Source organism: Engraulis encrasicolus, chromosome 24 (genome assembly GCF_034702125.1).
Source record: "Engraulis encrasicolus isolate BLACKSEA-1 chromosome 24, IST_EnEncr_1.0, whole genome shotgun sequence".
Lineage (NCBI taxonomy): Eukaryota > Metazoa > Chordata > Actinopteri > Clupeiformes > Engraulidae > Engraulis > Engraulis encrasicolus.
The window spans coordinates 1172608-1199579 of NC_085880.1; the positions used below are offsets into that span (position 1 = coordinate 1172608).

The 26972-nt window shown below is 45.2% G+C and overlaps 2 protein-coding genes across 4 annotated transcripts in view; one reads left to right on the forward strand and one right to left on the reverse strand.

Annotated features, from left to right (window-relative positions):
- LOC134441417 (histone-lysine N-methyltransferase 2D-like) overlaps window positions 1-4775 on the reverse strand; it is a 27717-nt gene extending 22942 nt beyond the window's left edge. The window contains exons 1-4 of the mRNA XM_063191710.1: window positions 3786-4775; window positions 3441-3662; window positions 3180-3209; window positions 2042-3125 (exon numbers count right to left, since the gene is read on the reverse strand). Of these exons, the coding sequence (XP_063047780.1) occupies window positions 2042-3125; window positions 3180-3209; window positions 3441-3662; window positions 3786-4775 (2326 nt within the window). The remainder of the gene's footprint in view (window positions 1-2041; window positions 3126-3179; window positions 3210-3440; window positions 3663-3785) is intronic.
- The window catches only part of LOC134441418 (serum amyloid P-component-like), a 53140-nt gene extending 27306 nt beyond the window's left edge, over window positions 1-25834 (forward strand). For 2 of the 3 annotated variants that reach the window (XM_063191714.1, XM_063191712.1), the window contains exon 3: window positions 25077-25834. In XM_063191714.1, the coding sequence (XP_063047784.1) occupies window positions 25091-25684 (594 nt within the window). In that variant the 5' untranslated portion in view covers window positions 25077-25090 and the 3' untranslated portion in view covers window positions 25685-25834. Of the gene's footprint in view, window positions 1-24506; window positions 24575-25076 lie in introns of those variants that run through there. The other variant, XM_063191711.1, reaches the window with a different exon arrangement.
- The last annotated feature ends 1138 nt before the right edge of the window (window positions 25835-26972 follow it).

The following is a 26972-nucleotide window of genomic DNA, read 5'->3' on the forward strand; positions in this document are numbered from 1 at the left end:
ACTTTATGCTGCAGACTATACATACGCCAATGCCAATGAAGACTCACTGAGGTGCTGGAGCTGGAATAATGCTGCAACAATTGGCGCAATGGACACACTTGTTGAATGGCCCCCATGCCAAAAACACATTTTCAAGAGCACTCTGCTAGAAAAGGAACATTGTAAAGCAAAGTAATAAGATATCTGATGGGTAGTCGAGAAACATCTTTGGATATACCCTGCGACCTTTGTCAAGATGTTGACCTCTAAAGTAGGACAAAGCCATGGATTATTGAGGGGCGCAGAGAAGCCAACAGCAGGATTAGTTGTGGGAGACCCCACAAGCTTAATACTACAGCTTTCCATTCCTTTAGCCTATACATGTACGCAATGGATTCCCACTCTTAACCCACAGAAAAACAGTGGGATTAGTTGTACTACGAGAACCCCGTTCACCCCAGCTTTCCTTTCCTTACGTGAGGGATGGCCACTGGTAACCCACTGAGACACTCCAGGTCCTGGCATACTGACCCATGACCTGACTGACCCTCAATCGGCTACAGAAAGCAAACAGTCCCCTCAGCGTCTGACACTATTATTGGCACTATTATGGGCAAGCACACATACGTATTAAACACTTTACCACGGTAACATAACCACAATGTCCAACAATAAATTTAAATGTGAGACGATCTCAGTGATGTGGTATCCAACCAAAAGAGTGACATCAACATACAGTATAGTGTTTGGTTTATTTTTTGGAGTGGCCAATTAGAAACTCACATGTTGGTTAGATCAGTGTCCTTTGAAGGTAGACAGCTGAGGGGCAATTTAAACTACAAAGACTGACCTTACTCCTCCAAAAATATACAAAAATAGCACCAGAGCACTAACAGATAGTTTTGCCTGTGACATAGGTATACTGTATAGGCCTACGCAACTAGGATTTGACCTACTCCTTAGCGAAACATGAGCAGAGTGGTTTTCCGACCATTTCGAAGCCACTCAGGTTAATCTAAGTGACCAAGTGATGGCACTTCTTCACAACCACAAAGAAGGGCATTGCAATGCTGAAACATCTTATGTGAGGCATGGCAGGCCATTCATTTTACTCTCAAGGAAATTCATTGGATAAAAGCACCATTTTTATACGGATTGGTGAATAAACATTTCATCCAATGCTTTGCTTTGCACAATGATAAACCATAAACCAAGGCAGGATTAATCTGTGATTTACATCTTGCCCATCACCCCACATAACACACACACACACACACACACACACACACACACACACACACACACACACACACACACACACACACACACACACACACACACACACACACACACACACACACACACACACGCACGCACATACGCACGCAAACACACACATACAGTATGTAAGGTACTGTCAGCTGCGGTTTTGAGTGTGCTCTTCATTTGCGTGCACAGCAGCACTATAACTGAATTTGAAAGGCAACATACCAGAGACATATAGTGCATGTACTGTACATGAATGAAAAAATAACCACAAGAGGGAAAGAAGCGAAATCCAAAATGCACTGGCCTACTTACAGACAGGACAGGGGTCCTTTAGCCCAATCAGGAGCAAACAGCCACAAAAAGAACACACAGCTCTGCACTCACTCAACCAGGCACTCATGGACAGATGTTGCAGACAGCAGAGGGAGATAGCCGGGTTGGGTTGGGGTGGGTTGGGTTGGGTAAAGAGGAGACCCAGCGGAGGGTAGAGCTCTAGAGTAGTACCAGAGATTCTTTAAGTATATAGAGATATGCCATTGTAATAGGTTGCTATGGGCACCTAACATGACCAGGTTCCGGTCTGCCTAAAGGGATGTGTCATAATACTCCTAGCATTGAATAGAACAGTCCTTAGGTCTGCCTAGGTCTGCCTAAAGGGGGATTTCACCCCCCCCCCCTTGCAATAATAAAACCCGGAAACAATGGGCAAATGGAACCTCTCTCTCTCTACTCTCTCTGGTAGTACAGAGGATGTGGGAGGATGGGTAGAGGATGAATGGCTTTTTTCATTTACTTGTGTCGGGGGACGCCATGCTGGAGACGATGACAGGCGGGCCGGTGCGTCGGCTGAGTTTCTGATTGGCCGCGCTGACGCTCTGGGCCTGCATGCTGCCGCCCAGCGGGACCAGCGCCCCGTCCGAGGCGGCGCCCACCGCCACCGGCCCGGCCTTGCGCATGGTCTGCGGGCTGTGGTGGGGGCTGTGCATGGGCGCCATCGCCGCCAGGCTGCGGTCGCGCTTCATCAGCTCCATGGGCACTGTGTAGTTGGTGGAGTAGGCCCTGGGCGCCTGCTGTGGTGGCATCGGCGTCATGGCCAGCTGCTGTGGCACGGCCTGTGGCTGCTGTGGCATGGCCTGGATCTGCTGCATCTGCATCTGCGGCGGGGCGGGCAAGGCTGGCATCTGGTGGTGCTGCAGGCTCATCATGTGGGACGGCATGGGCAGGGCGGGCTGGTGCGAGGGGGAGGAGTAGGCGGACATCGGGCGTGGCTGGACCGGGACCATGGCCCCGCTGTAAGCCGAGGGGGTTCTGGGTGCCCCGTGCGGGTAGCCGGGAGTGGTCTCCAGCAGGTGCTGGGACGGCGCGCTGCTGGGCCTCCTGCCGATGGGCTCGCAGAGCCTGCTGGGCGAGATGGTCTGCATTGGGGTGGGTGGCGCAGTCAGCAGCTGGGACTCCATGCCCACCCCAATGCCCAGGCTCATGCTGTGCGGCGTCTGGTAGATGTCGACGCTGCGGTGGCTGAAGCTGTTGGAGCGAGTGCGCGGCTGTGAGGGGGGCACGCTGCCGGCCACGGCGGACGGGCGCTTGCAGCTCAGAGCCACCTTGGAGAGGACGCGCACCTGCCCGAGGTTGGGCGCCACGGAGCGCACGTCACCGTCCTCCATGACGGCCAGCATGCCCGTGCTGTCGAAGCCCTGGTTCAGCAAGGACGTGATGGTGCTCTCCGACAGGCCCTCGTTGCGCAGCAGGGCCACGAACTCGGGGTTGGCCGTCCTCTGGGGGTCCACGGGAGGCGCCGCCGCTGCTGCCGGCACTGGCGCCACCGCAACGGGGGTTGGCGCCACTGCAGGAACGGGCGGAGGAGGGAGGGGTGATGGCTGAGGAGGAGCCGCTGCAGGAGGAAGGGCAGCAGGGTCGTACATGTTGTGTACGGGCGCTGGTGGTGCCACCGGTTGCATCTGCTGCGGGGCCATGGCTGGCAGCTGCTGCTGCACCTGTGCCACCTGCTGCAATGGCGGCGGCAGTGCCGGAGGAGCCGGCTGGACCAGATGCATCTGAGGCTGCTGCATCGGAGGCGGCGCCGGCTGCATTTGCTGCTGCAGCGGCTGCTGTTGCTGCATGGGCAGCTGCTGGAGGGGTGGCTGCACGACTTGCTGTGGCATCGGTGGCGGTGGCGCCGCTACTGGCTGCACGGCTTGCTGCACGGGCGCTGGCTGCATCTGCTGCACTGGTTGCATGGCGGGCAGTGGCGGCGGCGGCTGCTGCTGCTGCTGCTGAGGTAGCTGAGCTACTGGCTGCATTTGCTGCTGCAGCTGTTGCGCTTGCTGCAACTGCTGCTGTTGCTGCAGCTGCTGTGCTGCTTGTATCTGTTGTTGTTGTTGTAGTTGTTGTGCTGCTTGTATCTGTTGCTGTTGCTGCAGCTGCTGCGCTGCCTGTATCTGTTGCTGCTGTTGTAGTTGTTGTGCCGCCTGTATCTGTTGCTGCTGTTGTAGTTGTTGTGCCGCCTGTATCTGTTGCTGCTCTTGTAGTTGCTGCACTGCTTGTAGCTGCTGTTGCTGTTGCTGCTGCAACTGCTGTTGCTGCTGCTGCAGCTGCTGTTGAACCTGCTGCTGCATGGGGCTGTAAGGTGTGGGGCTCACCAGGCCCCTGGGGCTCACGTCAATAGTCTGGGCTGCGGGGTCCACCACCAGACAGGTGGCAGCTGGTTGGCGTGGGTCCACGACCCGGCTGTTGGCTTCAGCGTAGGCGCAATTGCGTCCAACGAGAGCCGGCGGCGGCTCCGAAGCGTATCTCGGGGACGAGGGCTCGGTCGTGTAGTGCAGCGGCGAGGGCGCTCGGCTACGTACCTTAGGGCCCGGGGTGTTTGGCGGCGGAGGGGCGGAGGACACCGAGGGCTCGCGGTACCTGCGACCCCCCATCTCGTGGGTGGACGGCGGAGGGAGTGCGGGGGTCTGTCCGCCCGGCACGCCCGCGTTCATACCATACTGCGAGGCGGAGCGGTGCAGCGGGTGAGGCTGCATCTGCTGCATCTGCTCCGCGCTCCTGTAGATTGATCGGGGGTCGTCCAGCTGCGCGCGCGCCGTCAGCGGCGGCTCCTGCGGATAGTAATCCTGAGGGTGGTGGGACAGAGAGGCGCGGTGGGCTGCCGGCGGCCGCTCGTAATGGTGGTTGTTCAACTCGGGCACAGAGCCCTTCCGTAGCGCGCGCGGGTCCTGCCGATCCACAAAGCCCTGGCCGTAGAGCGGCTCCTGGTAAGCGGAGTAGGACTCGCGCTTCATATCCAGGTCAGGAGGGTGGTGTGCAGCCGGCGGGGGCTCGTACCAGCCCTGGTGGCCCCCTCCCACCTCGCTACCGTAGCTGATGGAGTTTCGGCGTGCGGCCATGCGCACCTGCTGCTGCTGTTGCTGCTGGTCGTACATGGTCTCCGGTATGCCCCGGTCTCCGGGGCCCCACTGGCACTCTGGTCCCCCCAGTGTGTCCCAGCTCTGGGAGCGACCGATGGGTAGCTGCTTACTGGAGACAAGCATCTGAAAACGGAGACGTACGCGTCACGTCGCGCAGGCCAAAAAAAGAGAGCTTTGGCAGCCAGCTGGGTCTCTCTCTCTCTCTCTCTCTCTTGCTTTCACGTCTCCGGTTACCAGGTTACGTCAGGTGGGACGGAGGACGGAGAGGAAGTGAAGTGTGGAGGGGGAAAAAAAGTTAAAAGAGAGAATGAAAAAGAAGAGAGATAGAGGGATACGCTTATCACCTGATGCTCTGATGTAGGTTTCTACCTTCTCTTCAGGCCTCCCCCCGCGTTCATTCATCCAGGTTGCGCCGCTTTCTTGCTCGCTCTTTCTGTCTCCCTCTCCCTCTCTCTCCCTCTCTCCCTCTCTCTCTCTAGAGGTTACAATATCAGATGGCTTCCTCCTGGCAGCGGTTCGGTGAATAATTTATCTTGCTGAAAATATTGTTGCTCGCGATGAGGAGGAGAAAGAGGACACCTCCTGCTCTTTCCCTCGGGGCACATATACCCACTCTCGTCACGGGAAGTCAAAAAATGTGGACCACTGACTCCATGGCAGCAGTGCCGGGTGACGGGACTCAATCGCACGGTAGAGGACGAGATGGGATGGGAGGAGAGAGAAAGAGAGAGAGAGAGAGAGATGGAGAGAGAAAGACAGACAGTTGGGGGAGGATTGGGGCAGGGCAGGGGCTTGGGTTAATCCTTCAGATCTGATCCGGTCCCTTTCTGGACATTTTACTCGCTCTGGCAATCGCTGAGGGATTACCAACAAAATAAAACCTGCCTTCAAATCCACGTCCTCCTCTGCTCTCGTGACATCACACATAGAAAAACACACATACGCACACCGACGCACAGGCAGCGCAGACGCACACAATGACACACACACACACACCTACAGTACACATGTTTCATGGGAGTGCATCACTCATTTTTGTGGGAGGGCTTACCTGGGCCGCAGCCGCACGCGTGGTCAAGTCAGTCAGTCAGTCCGTTCTCTGGTGCGGCCAGCGGAGTGTCGAGTTTTTGTGCCGACTGCGGGAGGGGTAGGAAGTCGGCCAGTGAAACTAATACAGCAGCATTACGGCTGTGCTACGCTGTGCTGTCAGGAAACATCAAATCCACACTGATTGCACATTAATCCTTCAGCCAGCGACCGCCACACGAGTCCCCCTTTCACCATGTGAGCACAGTGGCCGAGCTGCACGCACATTTTAAATACATTAAAACACTGTCAGTGGCACGTTTGTCATTTTTCCCCCTCCATAACCGAGATGCCATTAAGCTGTAACACCACTAGAAACTGCTGTATATTCACATGTATAATCTCCTGTTAAGTAATGCACTTGATCTGAACCAATGGAAATCGATGACCCTACGTATTTGTGATGCTTGGTCAAAGACAGGAAGTTATTGCAAAACACGAAAAAGGTTATAACACCTAGATATATTATTTTGCTGTGTTCCACTTTTATTGTTCTTTGTGGCGTCTTTACCTAGACTCTAGATATAACTCCGACCAGTGTTCATTTTGTCAGACTAGACTAGACTAAATATGTCAGTTGACAAGTCCTTTGAGACTTGCAGTCGACTAAATTCTAACTAACAAAAATGATACTTGAAAGACTAAAAGCGAGTAAGACTAAGAATTCACTTTTAGTCGACTAAATTACGACATACAGTAGTGTTGAGTGTAGATCCACTTGCCCACAACAAAAAGCTGCGTAGGAGCTACAGACTGACCAGTAGAAGAGGAATATTGTCACGTATGATTCATGCAATGTTGTGATGTGTTGAGATGTTTGGATGCAATGTAATGTATGCTCTCTCAGGATAATAGCATACTCACAGTGGACCACGGTGTGCAGTGGGCTGGTTCATTTATTCATGAGCAACAGCTGTCGTCTGACCATGATGCACCAGCCACCGTGTTGCACTGTAACTCTGCCGTGACACAAGGCTTCTCAAATGACTCACCCACCTTATCAGCCGTCCTCTTAGCACAACTATGGTGATCTAGTGCCGCATGCACGCACGCCTGCACGCACGCCTGCACGCAAGCACGCACGCACGCACACACACACACAGACAGGTTATGGACCTAGATGACTATAGACTCTATAGGCCATGTTGTGTTTTTTGTGTCTTTAATGTGCATTTACATGTGGATTGTGGAGAAGTGTCATGCAAGACAAATTTCTGTGCAAACAGACAATAAACGTTTATCTTATCTTATCTTATCTCACACACACAGAGTTTGGTCCGCACTTGTATGATAGTACTAGAAACTGGATGCACCATTGTGAACTGCAGCATCAGTTCATTGAGACCTCCATAATGTGCACATGGTGTGATGTTTTTGTTGACAAAAGTTCCATTAATACATACTACCACAAAATTGTCTTTTCTTATCTCTTTTTATTCATCGCAAGGGAAATTTGTCTGAGACATAGGTACACATAGCTGCCGCATAACATACGGTACAACACAATGCACCACCTTTAAAAAAAATAAATAAAAAAAACCACACCAAAACCACAATCATAGAGATGCATAAAGTGCCTACCTATAGTGCGGCCTGATGCATATCATTACTAGGCTGACTATTGACTATACGTATAGATGAAACCGTAACTAGAAAAATACTGTAAAGATGTTACAACGAAATCATTTATTTGTATTACCATTTGTATTATCATCTATTCATACTAAGGACGAAATCATTTACTTAAAGGGCAACTCCTGCCAATTTCAATGTGCTGTTGTATTGCTCATGCTACCCTTGACTTGTCAGTACCTGGTGACGCCGCATTTTTTGGCTCAGCCCTTTCCGAGATATGAGCTATTCTAATGGGGGCAACTTTTGTTTACGTTTCAAAAAAACATTTTTATTTAATCCCAAAAACATCCAAAAGGTTATGCAACATCAGCAGACAGCAAGCAAACAGCGATACCTTTTGGGAAAATATTTGGAGTAGGCCTATGCTCATTATTTTTCAAATGTAAACAAAAGTTGCCCCCATTAGAATAGCTCATATCTCGGAAAGGGCTGGGCCAAAAACTGCGGCGTCACCGAGTACTGACAAGTCAAGGGTAGCGTGAGCAATACAACAGCACATTGAAATTGGCAGGAGTTGCCCTTTAACATCTAGTCTATTCATAAAATCACATTCCGGAAAAAAGAAGGGAAAAATAGTATTAAGTTGGGTATTCACATGTCCTCTACTGTAATAGCAGTGACACCTGAATTTACTTCAGATTTCTTAAAACAGGAAAGAAAAGCTTTGAAGTCATCTTTTACATCCCTCCTCAAAAATGCATAAAGCAGAAGATCGAAAAGGGGATTGAATGCAAGAAGAATCTCTGGAACACAGGACATATATATACTAGAGTCAATCATTGTTATGACTGCAGGGAGAAATAAGATGGTGTAAATAAGCAGAATAAGCCCCAAGATACTCCTGATGCGAATCTGGTCGTTACGAGGTACTGATGTCCTGGAGAGGGCCCTCCATGTTGCCACAAAGAAGAACATCACCAGGGGGTACGGGATAAGCCAGCCTGCAGCTATGCCGTATCTGAACTTGAACGTCGGGATCAAGAGGACAGCTGATAAAATCCACATTAGAACAGATACAATAATTGATGTCCTGCGCTTTTGGATTTTTCTGTACCAAATAGCATGAGCAGTCATTATATACCTTTCTGCCGATATACATGTCATAAATAAAACATTAACTTGCAAACTATACAGGTCAATTAACAGTAAGACAACAATAGCTACACAATCCTTCCCATGACATACCAGACATACAATATCTACAATTGGGTGGATGCAAATCTGAACCAGGTCAGAAATAAACAGGTTTATAACATACACAGGTGCTGCTTGGTCAGGTGTCACCTGAGAGCATAGCTTGTACAGAGCAAAGCAAATTCCCGGAAAGGCAAAAAAGAAAATGATGCAGTTAACAATCAGTCTACGATAAACACAGATGGAAATGTCATGAATTGCTTCTGTTGTAGTTGACCATTCAGTGTAGTTGAAGCGCTCAAAAAATAATCTCACGAATTCCTGAAAGTCAGGTACGCTGCCGTTGTTTGAGACCTCCATTGCAGACTCTTTCTCTCTAGAAAGATCAAATAACAAAGCATTATGTAAACTAATGCACATCTTTCTGGAATCAAGCATTTCATGTGTATTAGATCTACTGCTATAATAAAGAAAAACAAGATTCTAAATCTTCTCAGATGGAAGGAAAATAATGTAGTGTCTGTTGGTGTATGTCTGCCTAATCATTTGAAATGGCAATATATACTTTGTATATTGACTCAAACGACAAAATATCTTAATGGCAATTTCACAATAGTATACTCATCAATCTCTAGAGTCTATACTCACGCAAAGACATTGTTTGTGTAACACACACCAATATTGGGAGCTTTGTTCCAAATGTCAAGGACATGCTGACATTCGAACAAATGGCATGCATTGACAAATTCTCAAACCTCTCTGTGCCTTGATTTAAATGACAAGACCTTTGCTACTAGTTTTGGCAAAGGACGCGCTCAACTTCATGGGAAAAAAACGAAATTCTTTGGGTGCGCGATAAAAGGTATCAATTTAAGGAAGAAAAATCCACACTCACAAACTGCGTCTCATTATTTATTTATATTACCACCATGTCCAAAAGCAAACGCGTTTCGGCTATCAAGCCTTCATTCGTCCACCACGCACTGATGAAGGCTTGATAGCCGAAACGCCTTTGCTTTTGGACATGGTGGTAATATAAATAAATAATGAGACGCAGTTTATGAGTGCAGATTTTTCTTCCTTAAGACCTTTGCTATGCCATCGACAGTAATGTAGAAGTACTAAGTTCTTCAGTCATGTTAAATGGTTTAAAAAACGTTGAGCGTTGGACAGGGCTCTGTTCATTAACAATTGTGGTGTATATTAAGTAAAAAAAAAATGGTCAGCTTGAACATGCAACTCACTGATTCTTGAGAAAGTGGCTAAAACAGGTTGTAATCTTGAAAGAAAAAAAACAAGTGAATTACAAAATAATATGGTATATCCTCGTAGACAAAGGTCTTGGCTTTTCAGAAATGCACAAGGCCAATCTCCCCATTTTGATTTTTTTTCAGAAATCGGGTTTTTCTCCGATCATACCTTGTTTTTTGTCAACACCGTCAGACACATTTAAAAGCAATAAAAAGTGTATTGATTTGGTTGCATATGTATCTGGAGTTTTTAAGTGATTGTGTGTGTTTTTTGGTTCACACATACGCCTTTAAATGTTGAAAATTCACTTTCATTCTATTTTAATACTGATTCATGTGTTCTGATTCAAAAATATGTGCTGTCAGACAATGCTTACTTAATGCCTAAATAGATCAAACATTTTTTTGTAATTTCACAAATATTCGTGTAGGCTTAAATTTGCTATTACTTTGATAATTCTACAACTCCAAAGGAAAATGTTGTAAGGACATTCATTTAAAATGTCCAAAACTCCTTCTTACGGTGGTGACTTAAGAACTGACGGTGGTGACAGTAATCTGAAGGTGGTGAAAGTGACCTAATTATTACCTACATTTAGCAAAATAAATATCCCTCTCAAGTCAATGACATCTAGCATTAACACTTTATTTTTGTGTGTGCACAGTATGTTTGTGCATGTGTTTTTTCTTCATTTGTTAGATACTCTAGGAAGTAGGCCTAGATTTTTGAAAATGTGGCATAAACAGGTTTTAAGTTGTTCAAATCCAAAATATAGAGGTGTATTATCATAGATGAATGTCTTGGCTGTGCAGTGAATGTATTGGCCAAGCTCCCCATGTTTTACATTTTTCATAAAATGGGCTCTTTCTTGGTTTTGTCACCAGCGTCAGACAGAATTAGAAAAAAATATATATGTTTACTGTATTTAAGTGAATTACTTTTACAATTCAACATAATTGTAGATACTTATTGGAAGCATATTCTTGAAACTTGTCAAAAACATGTAAAACACATGCTTTTTTTGTGAACTACATCAGATGTCACCACCGTCAGGTTTTGTGACAAAAAACCCTCCAAATGCACCTCAGTGGAGGCTGGAGTATAAGTTTGGGTCACAATTATTACTAACATGTCTGGTAATGTTTCATTAACCAGCACAATTTAGTAAAATATGGAACAAGATGATGAGCGGAACAAAATCTGACGGTGGTGACATCTGACGGTGTGAGACAAAAAAACACTCTTTTACATATTATGCATTTTTTGCTCACATTAGCCACTTTGTTTTCGCTCTGTTTCTTAGGGGCTTCATGCCGCTTCTGAAAAAGTATATATAATTAACATTAATGTAACATAATACTATTAAAACCCCCGACGGTGTTGACAGTTTATGGTTGGGACAGTACCAGTGTCCAAACAAATTAACAAATTGAGGAGGAATTAGTGAACTTACAGGAGCTTCAGTGATGGTGATTCAGGTTTGAAAAGGGGTCCTAAGTAATGAAAATGACCTTGTGCATACCTGATTTTATTGTCTTTTTTAAAAAATCTGACAGTGGTGACTAATATGCTGGACACACTTTCAGCAATCAGAAAATAGTAGTAAATATTGCTTTACACGCACTATGTGCATATCTGCAGAACCACTTCAATATGGATTTTCACATCATGGTGATATTATTCAATAATATCAGTGATTTATACATTTTAAGTCAATTGAAATGATGATGTCTGTCCTTGGGACAGCTGTTTTTACAGGGTGCGGGCAGGTTTATAGCCATGAAAAGTAATAAATTTACCCTTTAATATTTCAAACAACTATACATTTGTGTAACAGACCCCTGGGTCTTTACCTGGATTCATTTTGTTCATGAAAATGTAGTTTATTTTCAACAGAATTGGCAGTTTATTGCTGAGACATGTTTTAGCCACTTTCTCAAGAATCAGTGAACTACTGTATGTCAGGATCACTCCTGACTGAACTAATTCTGATGACCTTGAAGTTTTCATTTTTACGAATTTGACTTTAAGTTCCTCTTTGTGTCTGTGTCAGAGTTTCCAATGAACCACCCACACTCCTTACTGCAACAACAGTTGACTCTATTTGACTCTTTTTGTCAGAATCATTTTCTATTTTAGGGTTTGTTATCAAAAAAGTTCAGAGTCGTTAAGGTGGTCCCACACTCGAGAGTCTCCCACACTCAAGATGTGGAAATGATATGATGGTGGAGTAAAAAAAAGGAACTCCAGTCACCTAGAATGTCCTCTGTTGACTAACCTGTGGTGGCGTTTAGTTGCCTGTCCCCTGCAGGAGGTTTGGCCAGCTAGTGCAATGACCCGGTTTGTCTCTCTGTATAGTGTGTGATTGTGTGTCATCTGTAGGGGTAGCCAAACACACACCAAGTCATACACTTGATCATGGGTTAAAAAAGAGTGTGTGTGCGTAACCTCGTGCACGCACACACAGACACACAGACACAGACACACACACACACACACACACACACACACACACACCTCACATCCATGCACCACAAAAATGTAGCGTAGGCCTGGGGCAAAATTTGCCATCACTGATTGTACTTGATGTTTACTGTTTTTAACTGTTTAGGGCAGTCGTGTGTAAATGGTTCAGGTGTCAGACTTGTAGCCCAAAAGTTGCCAGTTCAACTCCTGACCTGCCAGGTTGGTGGGATGTGTAATTAACCAGGTGGATTTTCACTTTCACCCTCACTTCACTTCACTGTTTGCAACTTTTGCAACTTATTTGTTTGGTGAAAGTTTCCCTGACAGTGAACAGTTTTTTGTGCCTGACAGTATGCAAAGAGTACATGTGCTGATAAAGTGTCTGTATTAGCCTATTTGCTTTCCATAAAGCGATTCATTTAATCATTGAAATGAGAGCATTTCATTGTTTGTGTAGAATATTTCACTTCAGAAACAAACAAAAACACAACAATTATATATATATAGGCCTATATATTATACAGTGGAATCCGCTTATAGTGGTCACGTTTGTCCGAGCCAATTTGAACACTGTAAGCGATTGATTACTAAAACCGAATTTGTATTATTTCACCCCTTTTTTTTGTCTCTCTACCTGTCTGGCAAAAATGAGCGCTGAGAAAGACGAGGCTTACATGCATTTCAAAGCATAGACCACGCACGGGTCGTCATCTCTTATGATGTCAAATAAGTTTGTAAAGTTCCCATTCCACAAACGTTTTCTGGCGAGTTTCTGCACAGTGTGATTCAGGTTATGCATGCAAAACGCCGCAAGACTGCGCACTTAAAATTGCCACGCCGATAAATAACACACTGTTGCATAGCCTGCTGTACAGTAGTAGCCTACAACGTGTTTTTTTTTTGGACACCGTTTAAAAAAAGCCACGCAAAGAACTGGTTGGAATTGGGAAAGTCGCGCTGGGCTTGCTGGCATAGGAGAGATGAGAAGGGCGAGGGGGAGTGGGAGGGACTCGTGGGGAGACGCAGCCTGTAGGCCTACAGCTGTTGCAGTTTAAACACAAGGTAGCCTGAGGAATGCCAAGCTTCGCCAAAACATCTCGTTGGCTCGTTTTTGGTAAAGTTTCATACGTTTCGAAGAGCCTATGTTTTTCATTCCCAGAATAAGAGAGACATGATTCACGTGCTTGCTGCCCGGTGTTAACTCGTTAGGCTACATTGGCTAGCGAGACAGAAGCATGTGTACACAGCCTCATCACCAGAGAGTTTCTATGTAAACAGGTTGCGTCCCCACTCAGTCGAGCCATGCCTGCAGTTCACTGGGGTGCTGTCGGGAGAGCGCAGCCCATTCACTGTATGGAGTTTGCACTCCTCGGTTGGCGCCCCTAGAGTAGGCTACAGTAGGCTACCACCCGGAAAAGTGGCGAGTTGAGTCTCGCGCAATACCCTTACAACCTATCTGGCATATACAGAAGCAGACGTCGGGAAAGGAATCGCGGGAGTAAAACATGGCTACACTGAGTTTTTCAATACTTTTTGCACATGTTTACATTCATAAAATGACAAAAATGAACATTATAAGCGGATTTTTGATCACTGTAAACGAATTATTTAAACAGCATTTGTATAGAAATGATTCTGTCCCAAGCTTTTTGATCTATATAAGCGGTTGATTACTATAGCCTATCCGTGACCACTATAAGCGGATTCCACTGTATATATTTATTATATGGTGTGACGTCATCAGTCGAATGCTCCATTCATTTCAGTGGGGCTCCCCAACGTTCGCACGTCTGCTATTTTTCGATAACGGACGGGTTGGTCTATAACAGACCGCTGTCAATGGCAACAAGACTTTTCACTGCTAAAGCGACTTTTCAACAAGACTCTAATTAGCTGCTGTGATAGACAACACCTGTTGTCCTGGCTACCTAGCTGTTGCCTAGCGGTGTTCCACAACGGCACTGTTTTGTTTTGCGCAGCAACAATCTTTTGACATGAAAAACTATAATAAACGTAACATTAAATAGGCCTAAAGAAATGTCCCCGCCATGTGTGAATCATTTAAGTATCTCCATATAATAAGCGGGTTAACGTTCGGCGAGTCGGTCGCTTTGTGGAATAGCAGCACTTCAGAGAGAACAAGACCCCTCCGCTCCGCGTCGGGGTCTAAAGATTCTCTCTGTCGTGCTGCTATTCCACGGTAGCGACCTTCTCGCGAACGTTAACCCTTACATAATTATAATATATATTTCTGCATTATTTCTGCTTCACATGAGCTGAAATGTATGTAGTATAAACTGAGGAAACGAATTTAAAGTGGCATAAGAGTGCACTTTATTGTCCTCACCAGGGAGGAAATTTGTCGTGGGCTTCTGTCACTGCATTACAACATATTCACACATTCATCAAATTTGGAACAAATATAGACCAAAGCACCAAAACATACGAAAAATAATACTCACCAACTTGGATTGGTCAGGCGGTTGGTAAGCCCTGAGGAATTTATGGTTAGACTTGAAGAATATAAGAATGTTTCAAGTGGAAAAGAAACTGACTAAAATTCGTCAAGCTAAAATAGAATAGTATCTTCACTAACGCAACTGAGTAACTGACTCTTATGTCTGAGGTTTTAGAGTCTCACATCATCTCTAAAATCAACTCAGCTCTGAGCGCCTTTTATTCCTTTTTTTCTTTCTTCCTTTTTTCTTTCTTTCTTTATTCCGCCCCCTCTTTTTGTATGTCATCATGTTGTATTCTGTGCTGTCTGTCAATGTCTGAGTGGGTATGTAGGCCTATGTAGCATGTGACTGTCATCAATGTCTAGTATGTCAATTGTGTTTGGTGTTTTGATGTCTGTTATGAATGCCTGATGTAGTCTGTGACAAGACTGCTATGGTGGTGAGAACAAATTTCCCCTTGGGGACAATAAAAGTCTATCTATCTTGAGCCAATTTCAGTTTGGTGGTGGGTTGAGGTTGTGGTTAAAGAGCCAATGTAGGCAGAGGTCCATTTTGTCATCAGGCTAGGCAGGCAGCTGCTTAGGGCCCCAAGCCACAAGATGGTGAACAATAAACTTGAAACCTATGTACTCTCAATGCTTGAAACCCAGATCATCATGATAAACATGTGATCGTGTGGCCTTCGGAGTTTGGCATCGGAGCCCTTCACCTTTGATTTTAGATGTTCAAAATACCGGCTCCGACATTCCTTTTTCAAAGATATTTTGGGCTTTTTATTTATTTTATTTGAGATAAGACAGTTTGAGAGCGTGACATGAAACGAGTGAGGAGAGAGATGGGGAAGGAAATGACCTTGGTCCACCACACCCTCCCTCTGACATTCCTAAATGAAGACAAAAAGTACTGTCTGGACTTGAGTATTACAAAGTCTTTTCAAGATGTAATAGCTCAACTCAAGATTATGTTAATGCTGAATGTATGAACTGCTTTTGACTTATGGTATGTATGTAGTATCAGGAAGTTAGAGCCCCCTTTCTAAATCCTGACACTATGTTGCAATAACGTCTTAATATTGTGTTACTATCGTGTTAGCATGTGCGAAACCTATGTGTTGGATGGAAGTGTGGTGAACGCACCACTTACCATTGAACCCAAAGCTTTTCAACCATTCAGAGTTTTGTCACGGCCAGCTCAGTCATGGTGGCCAGTCCTGTTTTCCGAGCCGTTCTCCGTCAGGCTCTCCTCCAACGTTCACGGATGGGGGAAAAGTCCCAAACAATACATTAAGTATTCCCAAAGTTCTTCGGGACCCAGCCCTGCAGTTCCAGTCCACAAATTCTACCGTCAAGGGCCCACGACAGCCTTGACTCAAAACTAGTGCTCCAGCTAGCCTCTAACTCCTACCTGGCGCTTCCTACAAACCCGGCGTCTGGGGCAGTCCCCCTTCTTGTAATCTTGGGGTGCAAAAGTCAAGTGGTCCCTTCTCCATGGCCGATAAGCGCTATGAATATCTATCATGGTTCATCTCCCACACCTCCACTTCATGTGCGCTAGCGGCCACAGCCCCCCTGTCTGTCCCAACCTGAGATCGAGCTGTCGGGCAGTGGTTCCCCATCTCCGGACCGAAACATGAGCGAGAGCTTATGCTGTTAGCTTTAAATAAGTCAGTGATTTCAGCACATTTTGTTGCGTCCTCTTTAAGTTTTGTCTTTATCTTTTTCTTGCGCTTGTCATAGCCACTCTTTTCTTTATCCATTTTGTGTCCTCTCTGTCGTCCAGTTTTAACAGCATAGCCAGTCTACAGTTGAGGTGATGATGAGTTTTGTCAAAAGAGGGCCTGAAGGGAGGGGCGGGCCTTCGAGCACCAAAGCATTTCATTGGACTAGCCCAAACTAAAGAAGGCAAGTGCTACACCCTCCATCATGACAACATTCTACAGAGGAACCATAGAGAGCGTCGTGTCCAGCTGCATCACAGTGTGGGGAGGAAGCTGCACGGAGAAAAACAGGAAGACACTCCAGCGTGTTGTGAACACAGCGAAGAAGATCATTGGAGTACCACTCCCCTCCCTGCAGGACATTTACACCGCACGCCTCACCCGAAAAGCACTGATGATCATCAAAGACACAAGCCACCCTGCACACAAACTGTTCAGCAGGGGCGGAGTGGCCCACCTTTTCCCACCGGGAGAATTTTCCCCTTGGCGGCCCTCTTTAAAAAAAAACAAAAAAAAAAACAAAAAAAAGCGAACAACATGGTTTCCTAACCAAAAAGACAAAAGCCACGAAATCTGCAGTCGTACTACATGTGAACATTAGTGTTGTCAAAATATCAACCTGAATTGGAGAATTTAGCCTACACCTTGATGAAATGCACAGCCAGTGGTGTAGTCTACGTAAAACGATAAAACGAAGTATACACACCCATTTCAAAATTTCAGGGATTACAGTATACCCACTTAAAATTGATTGATCCATTATTTACAATAGCACAAATATATACAGTAGGCCTACACATCAAAAAATGCTCAAATATACAGTATACCCACTTCAAAAAGTAGACTACACCACTGGAGCCATCATCACAGTCCAAAGCATTCATAGGCCTAGCCTAGGCTACATCACTAACTTACATCATGGAAATGTGCACTCCACTGTCATTTTGACAGTTTGAAATTGAAATATCGTTTAAGGAAGACAGGATTAGCATGGGCACAAAGTTTTGAGTGTGGGGATTTTTAGAAGAGTAGGCTTACAAAATATAGTATAGTAGCCTATAGCTTACAAAAAGTCTGTCTACATTGTGCAATAAACCCACCATGCAGCAAATAAGCCAAACCTAGCTACTTCAAAGCACAACCATAAGTCAACAAAATGTATAACCAAACGGTGTAGGCCTACCTTAAAACGCTGTCTTCGTCGCAGCAAATGTCTTTGTTTCTTGCAATTACATTTTAATCCACAGTTTAGGCTACACACCCAGCACTGCTCACATCAGAATTTGTGGTAATTATTTTGTTCCATTTCTTCAGACATTACATAAGCTACATCCTAAATGTGCCACATATAAATATATGTATGATATACATTATACTGTAAGGAGATATAAGCCTACCGCTAGTTCTAACAAACCAATGCCATCAAAACATGTACAACGTGTTTTCCTGCTTAGCTGCAGTTCACCTCCTTACCACTTGGTGGAGTCTGTTCGTAACCCAAGTCAATAACCACAGAACAAGTGAATCTGGAGTGGCAGACTGTAAACTGTAACAGTCATGTGGAAATCGGAAAATAAATCACAACTTACTAATATTTCCATTCCTTGGTAACCAATATAAATATCACAGGTTCTTGAAATACTGAAAACGAAACTATGTTACTAAGATCTAGTAAACATCCGCGATCTACGGTGTATGAACATTATCAGTAGAGGAGGGGTGTGGCCAATTTACTGTTTGACACCGTCACTGAGGTATTGCGGTCGGGTAGACGGTATATATAGTGGTGAGTCAGTATCGCTTCACTAAGTAGTGAGTTGGAAATAGTTTGTAAATGCTATATCATACAAACTCCTTGGGGCCGGCTGAGAACATTATGTGGTTAAGCACTTTAGGGCCGGCAGAGAACATAATGCGGCCGCTGAAGTATATTTCGCGGCCGCGGCCCACCGGGACAAGTCCCCGATCTCCCGATGGCCACTCCGCGCCTGCTGTTCAGCCTCCTGCCCTCTGGAAAGAGGTACAGGCGCCTCCGTTCCCGTACCACCAGGCTTGCAAGCAGCACGATGCATCAAGCAATCAAGATACTGAACACTCAACCCACTCTCCCTTCACTGTCAGCCTCTAGCCAGCCAGGCCACTGACAACGCTCCCCCCCCTCATCCCCACCACCATATCTGCGACTGAACATTCCACCTGCACTACTACATCTGTGACTGAACTTTCAACCTGCACTAACTCAAAACATACACACGCACACACACACACACACACACACACACACACACACACACACACACACACACACACACACACACACACACAAGCACACTGCACTTTCTGCACTAAACCCAAACATACACACACTGACACACAACTCATACTCACACACATACACACACACACACACACACACACATACACAGGTACACACACACAGACGCACACCGCACTTTCTACCTGCACTAAACACACACACACACACACGCACACAAAACACATACAAACACACACACACACACACACACACATACTGCTGCTGGTGTATTTAATAAAAACATTTTTTAATTATTTATTTCTTCAAATGCTACTATTACTATGTCAGAACGCTATAAAGGACTTTTAGAAAAAGAACAACAAAATACCTCCTCTTAATGTATGTTCTCTACAAGTCTTCTGTTGTCCAGTCTTGCACTTTAAATGTCTGTATGAGCAATGTCTACGTCCATACTGTCTATGTCCATGTATGAGTACTGTCTATGTCTATACTGTCTATGTCCTTACCTAGATTAGTCTATGTCTGCATGGGAGAGCAAGAAACGCAATTTCAAATTCTTTGTATGACCAGTGCATGTAAAGAAATTGACAATAAACTTGACTTGACTTGACTTGACAATGTGCATCAAGAGAAGCATCCAATGGGCTCCGATGTCTCACTTTTTTACCGTCGCAGACAAAAAAAGAAAAAATATATTTTATTATTATTATTTCTGGCCCTCGGAGGGCCAGAGACGCGCGAGGGCCCACCGGGATTCGCCCGGTACGCCAGATGGCCAGTCCACCCCTGAGTTTATGGTTAGACTTGAAGAATATCAGAATGTTTCAAGTGAAAAGGAAGCTGACAGAAGTTCGTCAAGCGATCTTGTGCATCTGACTAATTGACTCTTATGTCTGAGGTGTTAGTGTGTCTCACATCATCTTTAAATACAATCTCATTTTACCTCCTCTTGTTCCTTTTTTTCTTTCTACCCCTTTCTGCCCTTTTTTGACCCACTTTTAGCTGGGTGGTGGGTTGAGGTGGTTAAAGAGTCAATGTAGCCAGAGGTGCATCTTGTCATCAGGGTAGGCAGGCAGCCGCTTGGGGCTCCAAGCCACAAGATGGTGAACAATATAGATCTACTTTAAACTTCAGTAGTGTAAATTACTTTCAAACATTCCTTTTAATTTGTAGTTTGGGCCCCAATTGATCCCAGAATCGCCAGCTGTGACATTCCAATATGAAGACAAAAAGTACTGTGTGGACTTGAGTCAAAGTCTTTTCGAGATGTAAAATCTTAACTCGAGATTCTGTTAATGCTCAATATATGATCTGCTACTGACCTCTTTACACTTAAACACACCTTATGTGACCTTTTTGTGACTAGCCTGCATGCATTAATATAGCTGTAAGCTGGCTGCAGCACAAGGAAATCATGGGCAGAGTGCAGGTAGGTAGAGCAGGCCTAGGATGGGGAGATGCACCAAGATTCTGGTCCAAGGCCCACCGCAAGGAAAGGAAGGAAATGGTAGTGGCGCAGGTGACGAGGATGGAGGAAGACCGCTACAAGATCAAGGCTGTGTCTCAGGGACGGCAGGGAAGCTGGACAACCTGGGAGGGAATCTCAAACAGGAACATCAGTTGGTCAGACGTGTGGAAGATCCCAAAGGCAAGACTCAGCTTCCTTATACGCTCAACCTATGACACGCTCCCCTGTCCTCAGAACCTCCACCAGTGGTTTGGAAATGAGGAATGTTGCGCACTCTGCAATGCTCCCAATGCAAGCCTCCAGCATATCTTGTCAGGCTGCAAAATCGCGCTATCACAAGGCCGCTACAGATGGCGCCACGACCAAGTCTTGAGAAAGCTAGCCGAAGTACTGGAGGAGCGCAGACAGGATAGCAGAATACCATCGCCGACAGAGGACCCCACCACCTTTGTCGCGGAAGGAGGGATCAGAAGCATCAGGCAAAGAGAAACATCAAGGCCCTTCAGTCCCGGCCAGGATTGGAGCATGAAGGTCGACTTGGACAGGAAGCTTCTGTTTCCCACAGAGATTACCACCACATCTCTCCGCCCAGACATAGTGGCGTGGTCCACAAAGGCAAGAGCGGTGGCTCTCATTGAACTCACCGTGCCAAGTGAGAAAGGAATCGAGGCTGCCTTCGAGCGGAAAAAGGCCAAGTACTCTGAGCTGGCTGCTGAGTGCCGAGAGGCGGGTTGGAAGACTACCATCTACCCAGTGGAGGTTGGATGCAGAGGCTTTATGTGGTTGTCGACTCTACGCCTCCTAAAGGACGTGGGAGTCACCGGAAAGAAGCTTAAGAAGGCAACAAAGGAACTGGCAGAGGAGGCGGAGAAAGGGAGCTTTTGGCTCTGGCTGCGGAGGAAGGACAGAAATTGGGGGAAGAACACCTAACCCCCAGACAGCAGCTGCAGGGAACAGCAAGCCTATCTCCCAACCGCCTTGCGCATTCGGCACTTCACTCAACACTGTTGTCACCCCAGCAACCAACGCACCCGAGCATAGCTGCATTGGAAGGGGGTTACAGCCAGCAGCCAACGAACACCAACAGCTCAACTGCCTCACAAACAACTCGTCAGTAAGCATTCAGCGCATTCAGCACCTTTCACTCAGCACTGTTTTTGTATTATTTATTTTTTATGCTTATCAAATGTATGAAACGTATGTATTGTTGGTGTGAGCTGTACGCCAGAGGCAGATGGGCAGTGAGCCTGGCCACTCACTGTTGGCCCACTAGCCGGAGTTGGCGGTGTTGTGGTTCAGGGCTGAAACACAGCAGAGAAGGCTGGACACCACCTGACGACATCTGCTTCTGGCGTAGGGCTACAGCTACCTGCGAAGGTGGTTGAGGAAGGCACCTCCTGTGCATGCATGATGAATGTGAATGTGTATTCCCTGTTTGTCTAGTAATTCATACAATAAAGATGTTTGTGTCACAAGTCTTATTTTCTCTCGCTGACCCATGGGCACCGGAGGAGGTGCGACAGGAAGCAATGCCCAGCAGGTATTAACAGCTACCTGTACAATCCTGGCAGGTGTGCATTACTTTTGATTGTGTTCACCTGAATTTGGGGCTTACTACAGTTCAGGTATAGAAAACTATGTTTTCAAAGAATGAGGTCAGCTGACTACCTGCATACTAAATGACCAGGTTACTCCATCAATGAAGGTTTTATGCCAGGGTTCATCTGGCTCAAACTGTGAAAGAGTTGTTCTGGTAGCATTTGGCACACATTTCACACATGGATTGACTACCACCACTGAGGATCTTTGAAATGTCCTAGAGGTGACTTTATGTTGGAGATGACAACAGTCAGACTGTACCATCTTCAATGCAAGATCTTCGTGAAAATCAATGCAATAAATCTTGTGATACTGCAAAAGCTTATCGAAACAATGCCACGGTGAGTGTATGATGTAATTAAAGATTAAGGTGATCCAACAAACTCATGTCCTTTTTACATGACATATTTATCAAAAGCTGCAATACGTTATTTTCAGGTTATTGGTTACAGTCCCTGGAGCAATGTGGGGTTAGGTGTCTTGCTCAAGGGCATTTCAGCCATGGATGGAGGTGTAGGGAGAGGTAGAGAGAGAGAGAAATGTATTTGTCACATACAACCGTAATGTTGTAGGCTAGCTTGCAGTGAAATGACAGTTCTGGTTAACTCCATAGTGCAGAAAGACTAACAAACAAACAGAGTAGGGTAATTGTCTGGTCCATAGCTGAGAAGACAGCTAACGACCGTAGACAGCGGTAGTCTCCTGGAGGGTGAAGCGCTCTTTCGGGTTGGTTAGGTAAGGGTGGAATTAGAACTTGCAACACTCTGATCTCATCTGTTCACAGTGGAGTCAAACAAACAATGGAGGAAAACGTTAATGAGAGCCCTGCTGGCTATCTGCCCCTTATCTGATAGACCTACCTGCAGTATCGTGCAAAGTGCTGCAGACATCCGGAAGTAAGACCTACGGGGCACCTAAGTCTCCACCCCTTCCGGGCGGCTCATGGGGCTGGGAAAGCCAAAACTTTTGACTGTGTTGTAATGGACTGATCAAAGCTATTTTCCGATCCACCTCGCATTCCCCCGTCGATCAGACATACAGTATGCTGTACCTCAGAGTTAATGATAACCAATGGTGTGCTTGTTGACTTCACTTGGCAAGCGATTTTTGATTTGTGTGCGTGCAAAAATATACAATTATTTGGACTACACAACAGAAGTCGCATGTCCAACGTGCAGCCACTTCAGCCATGGTGCAGCGGTAGGGTTGGCTGTGCCTCGGTTCATGTCAAATATGTGAGGCGCACGTTGTAGTCTCTAACGGTAGGGACACATACACGCGAATGCGATGGTGAGCGAAAGCAAGCGAACAGGAGCAAAGTGAAGCGAAATTATTAAAGAAAGTTTGATGTTATGCAAATGAGGAGTGAATTCGCCTGCCCCGGCCCAATCAAATCAACAACATAACTGTTCCATTTCATTTGATTCGCCGCGACGACCTGATGACGGTTGGATTTCGCCTCTCTTCGCTTCGCTTGCTTCGCCTCCTATGTGTCCCTACCATAACACAGTTATGCACAAAAGCTAAAATAACGTTTCTTGTCGAAAATGAGTGGTCTTATGACGCATATCCAAACCTTTCAAATTCACTGCCAGTGCCATCATATGTGAAATCCGGTGCACATACCAAACGGGATGAGGATTTAGCTTGACTTGCTCCTTTCAATCCCATTCAAAATGTTGAGAGCTCCAGCACCACAGATCGGAAGTAGAAGGGCATGACTTAGGTGCCCCACTGTATATGCAGTCTACACACAGCATGCATGTTCCCGGCAGTGTTGCCAAAAGAAAATCAACCAAAGTCGCTATTGGCTCGCTGAAAAGTCTCTAGAACTCGCTAGATGATCTACAGAAAACGTGCCCACATGTCTTCGTCCACAGTTCTAATGGGCGGTGCTAGATACTTTTTGCCGTGGGAAACGCTTCTGACAGTGGCACAGAGTCAAAATTATGTTGAAAAGCAATGAATTTGCATTGAATATGTGTGTTTTAAAAAGTCGCCAGATGCACCAAAAAGCTGCTAAAGGCGATAGATGAGGTTTTTTGTCACCAGGGACGTCAAAAGGTCGCTAAATTGGCAACACTGGCCTTAGATCCACTCTGCAATATATCCTTCCTTTCTCCCACATGGACCTTCCTATATGTACAAATGTAAAATAAACCAGTAAGAAAATGGTCAATAGGAATATTTGAAACTGATAGTGCAATAGTTAGAGAAAAAGCATGTTGACCAAAAAGTGCTCAACATGCTACACACTTGTATGCTGACCTATCACAAGAAGACATTTCATGTTCTGAGGGCACATGTGATATTATTATGCTTACCGCATATATTTGTTTCCATTGAATCTAATGATACTATAACAGGCAGTGACAGTTGACAAACAGTGTTGCCAGATTGGGCGGGTGCCCGCCCAATTGGGCTACTTGGGATGAACGTTGGTGGGCAAAAACGGGAAAAATTGGCCATTTGGCGGTTTTTTAAGCCGCTTTGGGCCCATAGAAGTCAATGTAATTTGTTGAATTTGGGCGGAATTTAGCGCATTTTGGCGGTTTTTGAGAACCTTTTGGGCGGGATTTGGTCAGACACATCTGGCAACACTGTTGACAAAGTCCATACGCAAGGTCAGAGGTTACGCTGATGTTTTCAGAAAGGAATCCCTCCAGACACTGCCCAGCCGACATCACTAGACGGTATATAAGCAAAGTTTGGATCTCTTGAGCCACTTGAAGCAGCACAAGCCAGTCAGCATGATGGTGTTTAGAATCATGAAAGTTCTACCAGTTCTGCTCATTCAAATGTTAACATGCTGCTCAGCAGAAAAGCATAGTAAGTACAAGAATGATTAATACTAATCTGCATGATCTAAATTCATTAAATAAACTAGTATACTTCTAGCTGTAAATAGAGATTTCAGAAGACACAATGGAGGGTAATTTTAAGTACTTGGTAACACTTTACAGTAACATCCTATTCACAGCTTTATAAACACTGTATTAACATTTAACAACAATTAACATTTAACAAAGCATTTACAAATGTTTGTAAATGAGTCATAACTAAACTATGACTGCACAGTGGAGTGGGAATCAACTTCTTCTGTGTGAGTTATATGTGGTTTCATGCCTTCTGGTCTTTGGAGGAGAAACTTCAGGGACCGCTGCGACTGTGCTGTGTCTGCTGTGTTAGCATAGTAATTCTTGCCCATTTATAACATTTGTAAACATTTTGTTGATAATTGGTTAATTATTTATGAAGTGTTTATAAAGCTGTGAATAAGACGTTATTGTAAAGTGTTACCAAGTACTTTAATAAGGTGTGTTCTTTGCAGATCTCTCTGGCAAGATGTTCACCTTCCCTGAGGAGTCTGATACGGCTCATGTGGTCTTGTCACCAGACCAGAGCAAGAGCCTGACTGCGGTGACCATGTGCCTGCGTTTCTTCTCAGATCTAGTACGAGCTCAGAGTCTCTTCTCCTTCGCCACCCCGGAGAGTTCGAACGCCTTCCTGCTCTACAAACAAGCTAACGGAGTGTACGAAGTGGACCAGAATGACAAATTTGTGCTGTTCCGAGCACTGGGGGAGAATCCAAACCAATGGAATTCGGTCTGTGTCACCTGGAACTCTGAAAACGGCATCGCCCAAGTTTGGGTCAATGGGAAATATAGTGCGAGAAAGGGCATCAACAAAGGGAAAGAGATCTCGGGAGCACCCAGTATCGTCTTGGGTCAAGAACAGGACACTTACGGGGGTAAATTTGACAAGGCACAATCTTTTGTGGGAATGGTCACAGACATTCACATGTGGGATTCAGTTCTTCCTTCTTCTGAGATTTTGTTGTACATGAGCCGAATTCCACAGAAGATTGGTGGCAATGTGATCAACTGGGAGTCGCTAGACTTTACCCTGAAAGAGTATGTTATTTTAGAGGACCAGTGAAGAGGATCCCATTATATATTAGTCTTACTCTGTCAATTATCTGTGAACTATTACTCTGCATTGCCCTAAAATGGCAGTCGTCTGACTTTTGACAATTGTTAATCCCATGTAAAACCATGCACATATTACCTTTTGAATTTATTTGTAGCATTTCTCCACCAATTCACATTAATAAAGTGTGACAGCAGCTATAAAAGACATTGGGATTATTGAGCATTTTAGAGGTTGACTAACAGTAGCATAACTAAAGAAAGAAAGAAAATAGGTTTTTTAAAAAAGTTGTGAACTGTGAGAAGAAAAAAAATTGCATCTGGACTCTGTAAACTCTTGACTGATACTGATCAGACAAGGCCCTTGGCTTTTGCAACAGCCCTCGGCACCCTCTTCACTGTGGATGTAAACAGTTAAATGCTTGGCCTGACCAAAGTTTCAGTTTTGACATTTCAAATGTGTGTGATGCTCTACATCTGGCTCTGCTGCACTATGTGAGACACGCTGACTCTAATGATACTGCTGTCTGCAGTCACACTAGGGCAGTGGTGTAGTCTACTTTTTTCGGTGGGTATACTGTATATTTGAGCATTTTTTGAAGTGAGTATACTGTATATATTTGTGCTATTCAAAACAATGGATCAATCAATTTTAAGTGGGTATACTGAAATCCCTGAAATTTAGAAGTGGGTATACTCTGTATACCCGCGTTCTACGTAGACTACACCACTGCACTAGGGTTACATATAGTGCATGCCAAGAAAATAGCCTACATTTTACATTTTTCAGTGCATTCTTTAAATGGACACTGTGTGAGATTTTTAGTTGTTTATTTCCAGAATTCATGCTGCCCATTCACTAATGTTACCTTTTTCATGAATACTTACCACCACCATCAAATTCTAAGTATTCATTATGACTGGAAAAATTGCACTTTTCATACATGAAAAGGGGGATCTTCTCCATGGTCCGCCGTTTTGAATTTCCAAAAATAGCCATTTTTATCAGCAAAAATGACTGTACTTGGACCATACTGGAAAATGTGTTTATTAGTTAGTAAACTTTCATGTAAAGACCAAATTTGGCAATAGGCAGCCCAGTTTCAATGAGCAGCATAGTTGCAGTACCTTTTTTGACCATTTCTTGCACAGTGTACCTTTAAATGGACATAAGACACAATCATACAGCATCTAAAGATGAGACTTGTCTGGGCCCACCCACCCTTCCTGTGACGCTGGAGAAAACCTCAACTTACTGCAGGTCGGTCTGGTAATGATGACAATCTCTTGCAGGTCAG